General features: G+C 42.8%; 1 protein-coding gene across 1 annotated transcript in view; it reads left to right on the top strand.

Annotated features, from left to right (window-relative positions):
- Positions 1-13,086, top strand: part of ARHGEF11 (Rho guanine nucleotide exchange factor 11) — a 497,471-nt gene that overhangs the window by 282,102 nt on the left and 202,283 nt on the right. The window contains exons 14-15 of the mRNA XM_053719923.1: positions 10,531-10,538; positions 11,381-11,503. Of these exons, the coding sequence (XP_053575898.1) occupies positions 10,531-10,538; positions 11,381-11,503 (131 nt within the window). The remainder of the gene's footprint in view (positions 1-10,530; positions 10,539-11,380; positions 11,504-13,086) is intronic.

The following is a 13,086-nucleotide window of genomic DNA, read 5'->3' as shown; positions in this document are numbered from 1 at the left end:
GTAGCCCCCGATCCGGGACCGGATCTAGTAGGGGGCAGACTTTCTCTCTTTGCTCAGGCTTGGGCAAGAGATGTTCCAGATGCCTGGGCATTAGAAATTGTTGCTCAGGGGTATCTTCTAGAATTCAAGGACTCTCCCCCAAGGGGAAGGTTCCACATTTCTCGTTTGTCTTCAGACCAGACAAAGAAACAGGCGTTCTTACGCTGTGTAGAAGATCTTCTAAAGATGGGAGTGATACACCCAGTTCCAATTGCAGAACAAAGACTGGGATTTTACTCAAACCTGTTTGTAGTTCCCAAAAAAGAAGAAACTTTCAGGCCAATCCTGGATCTAAAAATTCTAAACAAATTCCTCAGAGTTCCATCTTTAAAAATGGAAACCATTCGGACAATCTTGCCGATGATCCAGGAAGGTCAATATATGACTACCGTGGATCTAAAGGATGCGTACCTTTATATTCCTATCCACAAAGATCACCATCAGTTCCTAAGGTTCGCCTTTCTGGACACGCATTACCAGTTTGTGGCCCTTTCGGGTTGGCCACCGCTCCCAGAATTTTCACAAAGGTGCTAGGGTCCCTTCTAGCGGTACTAAGACTGCGGGGCATTGCAGTAGCACCTTACCTAGACGACATCTTAATACAGGCGTCGTCTTTTCACAGAGCCAAGGCTCATACGGACATTGTTCTGGCCTTCCTAAGGTCTCACGGGTGGAAGGTGAACGTCGAAAAAAGTTATCTGTCCCCGCTCACAAGGGTTCCCTTCCTGGGAACACTAATAGACTCGGTAGAAATGAAAATCTTTCTGACAGAGGTCAGGAAGTCAAAACTTTTGAATACTTGCCGAGTTCTTCATTCCATTCCTCGGCCTTCTGTGGCTCAGTGCATGGAGGTAATAGGTTTAATGGTTGCGGCAATGGACGTTGTCCCTTTTGCCCGAATTCATCTAAGGCCACTGCAACTGTGCATGCTCAAACAGTGGAATGGGGATTATGCAGATTTGTCTCCTCAAATGCAAATTGACCAGAAAACCAGAGACTCTCTTCTCTGGTGGTTGTCTCAGGATCACCTGTCTCAGGGAATGAGCTTCCGCAGACCGGAGTGGATCATTGTCACGACCGATGCCAGTCTGTTAGGCTGGGATGCGGTCTGGGACTCCCTGAAAGCTCAGGGTCTATGGTCTCGGGAAGAATCTCTTCTCCCGATAAACATTTTGGAACTGAGAGCGATATTCAATACGCTCCAGGCATGGCCTCAACTAGCGGAGGCCAAATTCATCAGATTTCAGTCGGACAACATCACGACTGTAGCGTACATCAATCATCAGGGAGGAACAAAGAGTTCCCTAGCGATGAAGGAAGTAACCAAGATCATCAAATGGGCGGAGGATCATTCCTGCCATCTATCTGCAATTCACATCCCAGGAGTAGACAACTGGGAGGCGGATTTTCTGAGTCGTCAGACTTTCCATCCAGGGGAGTGGGAACTCCACCCGGAGGTTTTTGCTCAGCTGACCCAGCTATGGGGCATTCCAGAATTGGATCTGATGGCGTCCCGTCAGAACACCAAACTTCCCCTTTACGGATCCAGGTCCAGGGATCCCAAGGCGGCATTGATAGATGCTTTAGTAGCGCCTTGGTCATTCAGTCTAGCTTATGTCTTTCCACCGTTTCCTCTTCTCCCTCGGCTAGTTGCCAGAATCAAACAGGAGAAGGCTTCGGTAATTCTGATATCGCCTGCGTGGCCATGCAGGAATTGGTATGCAGACCTAGTGGACATGTCATCGGTTCCACCATGGAAACTGCCATCGAGGCAGGATCTTCTAATTCAAGGTCCATTCACGCATCCAAATCTAGTTTCTCTGCAACTGACTGCTTGGAGATTGAACTCTTAATTCTAGCTAAGCGTGGGTTCTCTGAATCGGTTATAGATACTCTGATCCAGGCCAGAAAGCCTGTCACCAGGAAAATTTACCATAAGATATGGCGGAAATATCTTTGTTGGTGCGAATCCAAGGGTTACTCGTGGAGTAAGGTTAGGATTCCAAGGATATTGTCTTTTCTCCAAGAAGGATTGGAGAAAGGTTTGTCAGCTAGTTCCTTAAAGGGACAGATATCTGCTCTGTCTATCCTGTTACACAAGCGTCTGGCAGCTGTACCAGACGTTCAGGCGTTTGCACAGCCCTAGTTAGAATCAAGCCTGTCTACAGACCTGTGGCTCCTCCATGGAGTCTAAATTTAGTTATTTCAGTTCTTCAAGGGGTTCCGTTTGAACCTTTGCATTCCATAGATATTAAGTTATTATCTTGGAAAGTTTTGTTTTTGGTAGCTATTTCTTCTGCTCGAAGAGTTTCTGAATTGTCTGCTTTGCAGTTTAATTCACCCTATCTGGTGTTCCATGCAGATAAGGTTGTTTTGCGTACCAAACCTGGTTTCCTTCCAAAAGTGGTTTCTAATAAGAATATTAACCAGGAAATCATTGTTCCTTCTCTGTGTCCTAATCCAGTTTCTAAGAAGGAACGACTGTTACACAATCTTGATGTGGTTCGTGCTTTAAAATTCTATTTAAAGGCAACTAAAGATTTCAGACAAACATGATCCTTGTTTATTGTCTATTCTGGTAAGAGGAGAGGTCAGAAAGCGACTGCTACCTCTCTTTCCTTCTGGCTGAAAAGCATCATCCGATTGGCTTATGAGACTGCTGGACAGCAGTCTCCTGAACGAATTACAGCTCATTCCACTAGAGCTGTGGCTTCCACGTGGGCTTTCAAGAATGAGGCTTCTGTTGAACAGATTTGTAAGGCAGCGACTTGGTCTTCACTGCATACATTTGCCAAATTTTACAAATTCGATACTTTTGCTTCTTCGGAGGCTATTTCTTCTGTTAAGTGTGATCAGTCCACGGGTCATCATTACTTCTGGGATATTACTCCTCCCCAACAGGAAGTGCAAGAGGATTCACCCAGCAGAGCTGCATATAGCTCCTCCCCTCTACGTCACTCCCAGTCATTCTCTTGCACCCAACGACTAGATAGGATGTGTGAGAGGACTATGGTGATTATACTTAGTTTTATATCTTCAATCAAAAGTTTGTTATTTTAAAATAGAACCGGAGTGTGTTATTACCTCTCTGGCAGAGTTTGAAGAAGAATCTACCAGAGTTTTGCTATGATTTTAGCCGGAGTAGTTAAGATCATATTGCTGTTCTCGGCCATCTGAGGAGTGAAGTAAACTTCAGATCAGGGGACAGCGGGCAGATGAATCTGCATAGAGGTATGTAGCAGTTTTTATTTTCTGACAATGGAATTGATGAGAAAATCCTGCCATACCGATATAATGTCATGTATGTATACTTTACACTTCAGTATTCTGGGGAATGGTACTTCACTAGAATTACACTGTAAGAAATACATAAAGCTGTTTAATAACTAGAGATTATGTTTAACGTTTTTGCTGGAATGTAAAATCGTTTTCATTTGCTGAGGTACTGTGTGAATAAATGTTTGGGCACTATTTTTCCACTTGGCAGTTGCTTAATCTGTTTTTCTGACAGTTTCTGTTCTCCCTCACTGCTGTGTGTGAGGGGGAGGGGCCGTTTTTTGGCGCTTTTTCTATGCATCAAATATTTCAGTCAGCAACTCATTGTATTCCCTGCATGATCCGGTTCATCTCTACAGAGCTCAGGGGTCTTCAAAACTTATTTTGAGGGAGGTAATTTCTCTCAGCAGAGCTGTGAGAATTATAGTTTGACTGAGATAAAAAACGTTTATTCTGTAATTTGTTTCCTGCTTTCAGAATTTGTTATCTTTGCTAATGGGATTAAACCTTTGCTAAAGTTGTGTTGTTTACAAGGATTGAGGCTATAACTGTTTCAATTTATTAATTTTCAACTGTCATAGATCTTCTGTGCTTCTTAAAGGCACAGTACATTTTAATATTATTCTAATTGAATTGTATTTCCAAGTTGCAAGTTTATTTGCTAGTGTGTTAAACATGTCTGATTCAGAGGATGATACCTGTGTCATTTGTTGCAATGCCAAAGTGGAGCCCAATAGAAATTTATGTACTAACTGTATTGATGCTACTTTAAATAAAAGTCAATCTGTACAAATTGAACAAATTTCACCAAACAACGAGGGGAGAGTTATGCCGACTAACTCGCCTCACGTGTCAGTACCTACATCTCCCGCTCAGAGGGAGGTGCGTGATATTGTAGCGCCGAGTACATCTGGGCGGCCATTACAAATCACATTACAGGATATGGCTACTGTTATGACTGAGGTTTTGGCTAAATTACCAGAACTAAGAGGTAAGCGTGATCACTCTGGGGTGAGAACAGAGTGCGCTGATAATATTAGGGCCATGTCAGACACTGCGTCACAGGTGGCAGAACATGAGGACGGAGAACTTCATTCTGTGGGTGACGGTTCTGATCCAAACAGACTGGATTCAGATATTTCAAATTTTAAATTTAAACTGGAAAACCTCCGTGTATTACTAGGGGAGGTGTTAGCGGCTCTGAATGATTGTAACACAGTTGCAATACCAGAGAAAATGTGTAGGTTGGATAAATATTTTGCGGGTACCGACGAGTACTGAGGTTTTTCCTATACCTAAGAGACTTACTGAAATTGTTACTAAGGAGTGGGATAGACCCGGTGTGCCGTTCTCACCCCCTCCGATATTTAGAAAAATGTTTCCAATAGACGCCACCACAAGGGACTTATGGCAAACGGTCCCTAAGGTGGAGGGAGCAGTTTCTACCTTAGCTAAGCGTACCACTATCCCGGTGGAGGATAGCTGTGCTTTTTCAGATCCAATGGATAAAAAGTTAGAGGGTTACCTTAAGAAAATGTTTGTTCAACAAGGTTTTATATTGCAACCCCTTGCATGCATTGCGCCGATCACGGCTGCAGCGGCATTCTGGATTGAGTCTCTGGAAGAGAACATTGGTTCAGCTATTCTGGACGACATTACGGACAGGCTTAGAGTCCTTAAACTAGCTAATTCATTCATTTCGGAGGCCGTAGTACATCTTACTAAACTTACGGCGAAGAATTCAGGATTCGCCATTCAGGCACGCAGGGCGCTGTGGCTAAAATCCTGGTCAGCTGATGTTACTTCTAAGTCTAAATTGCTTAATATACCTTTCAAAGGGCAGACCTTATTCGGGCCCGGGTTGAAAGAGATTATCGCTGACATTACAGGAGGTAAAGGCCATGCCCTGCCTCAGGACAAAGCCAAAGCCAAGACTAGACAGTCTAATTTTCGTTCCTTTCGTAATTTCAAAGCAGGAGCAGCATCAACTTCCTCTGCACCAAAACAGGAAGGAGCTGTTGCTCGCTACAGACAAGGCTGGAAACCTAACCAGTCCTGGAACAAGGGCAAGCAGACTAGGAAACCTGCTGCTGCCCCTAAAACAGCATAAATTGAGGGCCCCCGATCCGGGATCGGATCTAGTGGGGGGCAGACTTTCTCTCTTCGCCCAGGCTTGGGCAAGAGATGTTCAGGATCCCTGGGCGCTAGAGATAATATCTCAGGGATACCTTCTGGACTTCAAATACTCTCCTCCAAGAGAGAGATTTCATCTGTCAAGATTGTCAACAATCCAGACAAAGAGGCGTTTCTACGCTGCGTACAAGAGCTCTTGTTAATGGGAGTAATCCATCCAGTTCCACGATCGGAACAGGGACAGGGGTTTTACTCAAATCTGTTTGTGGTTCCCAAAAAAGAGGGAACTTTCAGACCAATCCTGGACTTAAAGATCCTAAACAAATTCCTAAGAGTTCCATCGTTCAAGATGGAGACTATTCGGACAATTTTACCTATGATCCAAGAGGGTCAATACATGACCACTGTAGATTTAAAGGATGCTTACCTTCACATACCGATTCACAAAGATCATTATCGGTACCTAAGGTTTGCCTTCCTAGACAGGCATTACCAGTTTGTGGCTCTTCCATTCGGATTGGCTACAGCTCCAAGAATCTTCACAAAGGTTCTGGGTGCTCTTCTGGCGGTACTAAGACCGCGTGGAATCTCGGTAGCTCCATACCTAGACGACATTCTGATACAAGCTTCAAGCTTTCAAACTGCCAAGTCTCATACAGAGTTAGTGCTGGCATTTCTAAGGTCACATGGATGGAAGGTGAACGAAAAGAAAAGTTCACTCGTTCCACTCACAAGAGTTCCCTTCCTGGGGACTCTTATAGATTCTGTAGAAATGAAGATTTACCTGACAGAGGACAGGCTAACAAGACTTCAAAGTGCTTGCCGCACCCTTCATTCCATTCAACACCCGTCAGTGGCTCAATGCATGGAGGTAATCGGCTTAATGGTAGCGGCAATGGACATAGTACCCTTTGCACGCTTACACCTCAGACCACTGCAACTGTGCATGCTAAGTCAGTGGAATGGGGATTACTCAGACTTATCCCCTTCTCTGAATCTGGATCAAGAGACCAGAAATTCTCTTCTATGGTGGCTTTCTCGGCCACATCTGTCCAGGGGGATGCCATTCAGCAGACCAGACTGGACAATTGTAACAACAGACGCCAGCCTTCTAGGTTGGGGTGCCGTCTGGAATTCTCTGAAGGCTCAGGGACAATGGAGTCAGGAGGAGAGTCTCCTGCCAATAAACATTCTGGAATTGAGAGCAGTTCTCAATGCCCTCCTGGCTTGGCCCCAGTTGACAACTCGGGGGTTCATCAGGTTTCAGTCGGACAACATCACGACTGTAGCTTACATCAACCATCAGGGAGGGACAAGAAGCTCCCTAGCTATGATGGAAGTATCAAAGATAATTTGCTGGGCAGAGTCTCACTCTTGCCACCTGTCAGCAATCCACATCCCGGGAGTGGAGAACTGGGAGGCGGATTTCTTAAGTCGTCAGACTTTTCATCCGGGGGAGTGGGAACTTCATCCGGAGGTCTTTGCCCAAATACTTCGACGTTGGGGCAAACCAGAGATAGATCTCATGGCGTCTCGACAGAACGCCAAGCTTCCTCGTTACGGGTCCAGATCCAGGGATCCAGGAGCAGTCCTGATAGATGCTCTGACAGCACCTTGGGACTTCAGGATGGCTTACGTGTTTCCACCCTTCCCGTTGCTTCCTCGATTGATTGCCAGAATCAAACAAGAGAGAGCATCAGTGATTCTAATAGCACCTGCGTGGCCACGCAGGACTTGGTATGCAGACCTGGTGGACATGTCATCCTGTCCACCTTGGTCTCTACCTCTGAAACAGGACCTTCTGATACAGGGTCCCTTCAAACATCAAAATCTAACTTCTCTGAAGCTGACTGCTTGGAAATTGAACGCTTGATTTTATCAAGACGTGGATTTTCTGAGTCAGTTATTGATACCTTAATACAGGCTAGGAAACCTGTTACCAGAAAGATTTACCATAAGATATGGCGTAAATACCTATATTGGTGTGAATCCAAATGTTACTCTTGGAGTAAGGTTAGGATTCCTAGGATATTGTCTTTTCTACAAGAAGGTTTAGAAAAGGGTTTATCTGCTAGTTCATTAAAGGGACAGATCTCAGCTCTGTCCATTCTGTTACACAAACGTCTGTCAGAAGTTCCTGACGTCCAGGCTTTTTGTCAGGCTTTGGCCAGAATTAAGCCTGTGTTTAAAACTGTTGCTCCACCATGGAGTTTAAACCTTGTTCTTAATGTTTTACAGGGCGTTCCGTTTGAACCCCTTCATTCCATTGATATAAAGTTGTTATCTTGGAAAGTTCTATTTTTAATGGCTATTTCCTCGGCTCGAAGAGTCTCTGAATTATCAGCCTTACATTGTGATTCTCCTTATTTGATTTTTCATTCGGATAAGGTAGTCCTGCGTACTAAACCTGGGTTCTTACCTAAGGTAGTTACTAACAGGAATATCAATCAAGAGATTGTTGTTCCTTCTTTATGCCCAAATCCTTCTTCAAAGAAGGAACGTCTACTGCACAACCTGGATGTAGTCCGTGCTCTAAAATTTTACTTACAGGCAACTAAGGAATTTCGACAAACGTCTTCTCTGTTTGTCATTTACTCTGGGCAGAGGAGAGGTCAAAAAGCTTCCGCTACCTCTCTTTCTTTTTGGCTTCGTAGCATAATTCGTTTAGCTTATGAGACTGCTGGACAGCAGCCTCCTGAAAGAATTACAGCTCATTCTACTAGAGCTGTGGCTTCCACTTGGGCCTTCAAGAATGAGGCCTCTGTTGAACAGATTTGCAAGGCTGCAACTTGGTCTTCGCTTCATACTTTTTCCAAATTTTACAAATTTGACACTTTTGCTTCATCGGAGGCTATTTTTGGGAGAAAGGTTCTTCAGGCAGTGGTTCCTTCTGTATAAAGAGCCTGCCTATCCCTCCCGTCATCCGTGTACTTTTGCTTTGGTATTGGTATCCCAGAAGTAATGATGACCCGTGGACTGATCACACTTAACAGAAGAAAACATAATTTATGCTTACCTGATAAATTCCTTTCTTCTGTAGTGTGATCAGTCCACGGCCCGCCCTGTTTTTAAGGCAGGTAAATATTTTTTAATTTATACTCCAGTCACCACTTCACCCTTGGCTTTTCCTTTCTCGTTGGTCCTTGGTCGAATGACTGGGAGTGACGTAGAGGGGAGGAGCTATATGCAGCTCTGCTGGGTGAATCCTCTTGCACTTCCTGTTGGGGAGGAGTAATATCCCAGAAGTAATGATGACCCGTGGACTGATCACACTACAGAAGAAAGGAATTTATCAGGTAAGCATAAATTATGTTTTTTGGGAGAAAGGTTTTGCAAGCAGTGGTGCCTTCCGTTTAGGTTACCTGACTTGTTCCCTCCCTTCATCCGTGTCCTAAAGCTTTGGTATTGGTATCCCACAAGTAAGGATGAATCCGTGGACTGGATACACCATGTAAGAGAAAACAGAATTTATGCTTACCTGATAAATTACTTTCTCTTACGGTGTATCCAGTCCACGGCCCGCCCTGGCAATTAAGTCAGGTTCAAATTTATTTTTTTAAAACTACAGTCACCACTGCACCCTATAGTTTCTCCTTTTTCTCCTAACCGTCGGTCTAATGACTGGGGGGGGGGGGGGGCGGAGCCGGAGGGGAGCTATATGGACAGCTCTGCTGTGTGCTCTCTTTGCCACTTCCTGTAGGGATTGAGAATATCCCACAAGTAAGGATGAATCCGTGGACTGGATACACCGTAAGAGAAAGTAATTTATCAGGTAAGCATAAATTCTGTTTTTTCCCCTAAAAAGTGCCTACAAAGGACAGTGGGGAAGACAGGAGTTTCAGCCAGGCAATGAACAAAGTCTAGCATGGACATGTCACAGGCCTCCCAGGTGAAATGTGGATTTATCTGCCAATCCCTTGGTCTACAGTGTTCTGCTCCTTTTGTGATCCACATCCCTCCAAGATGAAATGCATATTTTTCTGCTAATCCCCTGGTTTACTGTACTGCTCCTTGTGAGATCCATTGCACTGTGCTTACAATGCCTCGTATGGGCCCATCTACTGGAATCTGTCGTCTGCAGCTGAAGTAAGCACAGGAGTAGACGAAGGTGCTGACGTGCAAGTACAGGGAACCTTCATAGCCCCCTGGCTATTAGCATGAACATGATTCACAAAGCCTGGGGACATATACACACACACACCAAAGGCATTTACAGTTGTTCTGAGGCACTTTTGAGAACTTTTAAAACTTGACTCTATACTTCCTATTAGTACAGGAGGGTCAGGGTATTCCATTTCATATACCCATGCATATTCTACACCTTTAACAAACTGGCTTTTTTTGTGATACCGTTTTTGTAAGTACATAAAATAACATTATTTAAAAATTTTGGGGGGGGGATACATTTTAGCAGTTTTCTTTTTAACAATTTCTACAAAACTAGTGTAGCTAATGAAAAATACCTCCAAATAGATTCATTATTGCTGCATACTAGCGTCTAGGCTTTATTTTCAGTATACAATCACTGTAACCACCACATTTGACTTTTACTGTACTGTTGCTGGATTAGGCACCACAATACTGATAACTGGCAGGCATGTGACCTTTATCCTGGTATGCTAACTAAAGATACAGTTGGAATTCTTTAATCATTCCTAGAGTTCTATAGTTCTGCTGGACAGTTTGGATAAAGGCTTATCAGCCAGTTCACTTAATAGTCAAATTTCGGCATTGTAACTAAAAAGAACTCCATTTAAGCCAATACATGGTTTAGACCTTAAACTTTTATCCTGGAAGGTTCTTTTTCTCTTGGACACTTCATCTGCCAGAAGTGTTAGTTTCTGAGCTTTCAGCTTTATCGTGCAAACCTCCTTTCTTGACTTTTTATCAGAAAAACACAGTTATTTGAACTATCTATCCTTTTCTTCTTAAAGTAGTATCTACTACTTCTTTATGTCCAGCACCTAAGAATTATATAGAATGACAACTGTCACAACCTGGATGTTGTGAGAACCTTAAAATTCTGTGTTGAAGCCACAAACATTTTCAGTCTTTCTTCTTAACTCTTCATCCATTTTTCAGGTCATAAAGTAATGTCTGTTACCATAGCCACTTGGCTTAAGGCCTTAATTCGTAAGACATACCTGGTTTCAAGGAAGACTCCTCCTAAGCATTACTGCTCATTTCACAAAAGAGCAGTTACTGCTTCTTGGGCCTTCCGTAATGAGACTTTTATAAATCAAATTTACAAGCCTTAATTTCAAACTACCGCAAAATGTTCCCACTTTGACGCGTATGCTTCTTCAGAGGCTGCTCTTGGCAGGGAAGTTCTGTGAGCTGCAGTGCCTGATCAGTAACATACCTGCCTTAACTGTTTGTCGCCCCCCTGTTACATGGTGGTCTCGTGGACTTCTTGGGTTTAGGATCCCACGTGTGAGCTCTTGTGGATGTCACCATCTTTTGAATGAAAACAAATTTTATACTTACCTGATAAATTCATTTCTTTCATGTTGGTAAGAGTCCAAAATGAAGTTTTTGTTTTACACTTCATTTGCCCTGCTTTGTCTTTCCTGCTTTTGTGCTTTCCTCCATCTACTTGTCCATATATATTTGACTGAAGGATTCTGCTAGAGTTGGAGGGATTAAAGCTCTGTTTTAGGGGTGTTTTTGCCTCTTCCTAGTAGAACGGACTATAATCCCACATGATGTCTTGTCGACTCTCACCATCGTGAAATAAATTAATTTATCAGGTAAGCTTACATTTTTGTTTATGTGTCATGAAATTCAAGCACTGTCATTCTTGCATTTTAAAAATAATTTTACCAATTTATTGAACACAGACTTAGCAGTGAGTGTTGCTTTATCATTATGTTGCATGTTGCGTCTTGCCTAGTGGTTATGACTTACACTATTACTATTATTATTTTTCAAGGTCAAAACGGACCATGGGCTTGGGCAGCCTATATGGAGAGAATGACCTGCACGACCTTGATATTGATCCCCATAAGGAACGTCTGGTTGCTGCGAAACAGATTGCACAGCTAGAGGAGATCTTGTAAGTCTGAATTAGGGTCACTTGTAGTCTGTACATGTGTAAACCTAATATAATGTCCCTTCAGCAATATTATTGTTAAAGGGACACTATACCCAAACATTTTCTTTCATGATTAAGGTAGAGAATATAATTTTAAACAACATTCCAATTTACTTCTATTACCTAATTTGCTTCATTCTTTAGATATACTTTAATGAAGAAATAGCGATGCACATGGTGAACCAATCACAGGAGGCATCTATGTGGAGCTACCAATCAGCAGCTACTAAGCATATCTAGATATGCTTTTCAGCAACGAATATCAAGAGAATGAAGCAAAATAGATAATAGAAGTAAATTAGAAAGTTGTTTATAATTGTATGCTCTTTCTAAATCATGAAAGAAAAAAATTTGGGTTTCATGTCCCTTTAAATAAGAGTGAAATCTAAATTGCATTGCATTTGTTACATTTTTTTTCTTCAGTTCCTTTCTTCATATACAGATCTAAGGCAAATGTTACTGCAATGAGCCAACAATTGGGTTAAATTTTACCTGTAGAGTTTCTTGACGCAACGTTGTAGTAGCATTTTCTAAATTTCTATCTTTCTGTGACTCTTTTTCTTTTAAAGGGACAGTAAACTTAAAAAGTAATGTTATATATAAAACATTATCTTAGCGAGAGCTTTTCAAATCAAAGATTTTCAAGATTTGAGTGCTTAAAGCTGCTCTTACCTTTTCTCCTTTCTAGGCTCTTCTAATCTGGTCTGCTTTTTCAAAAGCGCTTTGCGGGCGCGCTGTCTAGTCACAGCGAGCCAGATTGCGCTATTGAACTTAAAGTAGCTCGCTCTAGTCTGGTAGCGGGAGCAAGCTACATTAAGTTCAATAGCACGATCGGGCGCGCTGTGATTAGACAGCACGCCTGCGAAGTGCTTTTGAAAAAGCAGACCAGATGAGAAGAGCCTGAAAAGGAGACCAGGTTAGAGCAACTTTGAGCGCTCAAATATCGAAAAATCTTTTGATTTGAAAAGCTCTCGCTAAGATAATGTTTTATATATAACATTACTTTTTAAGTTTACTGTCCCTTTAATAAAAATAAAAGCTGACTTTCTTTCCTATGGCATGGAGAGTCCACAAAACATTCTAATTACTAGTAGGATTTTCACTCCTAGCCAGCAGGAGGAGGCAAAGAGCACCCCAGCAGAGCTGTTAAGTATCACTTCCCTTACCCATAACCCCCAGTCATTCTCTTTGCCTTGATCACAGGAGGATGGCGAATATGGTGTCTTAAGATTTTAATCCTTTTAATGGGTACTTTTCCCTGCAAGCAAGGATTTGGGGCTATAATGTGTCCATGTCAATCTCTTTAGTAAGAGTAATGGTGGCTATTAGCAGTTAGAAGACGGCGAGGTAGTCTTTGCTTAAACTTCTAACATTATTGCTACCCTTATTATAGAAAGCCAGAGTTGGTTACTCTGTTCTTTCTTTTCTATAGGTCCCTGGTAGATATGATGAAGCTGCCACACTTCTGAAAACAGCTCCTGCCTGACAGAGCAAGATCCACAGGTAAGTGCCCTCCCTTCTATGTTTGAAAGTACCGGCACTAT

This window comes from Bombina bombina, chromosome 1, assembly GCF_027579735.1.
Source record: "Bombina bombina isolate aBomBom1 chromosome 1, aBomBom1.pri, whole genome shotgun sequence".
NCBI classification, from domain to species: Eukaryota; Metazoa; Chordata; class Amphibia; order Anura; family Bombinatoridae; genus Bombina; species Bombina bombina.
Note: the sequence above shows the minus strand (reverse complement) of the source record. Positions and strands in the feature narration are given on the sequence as shown.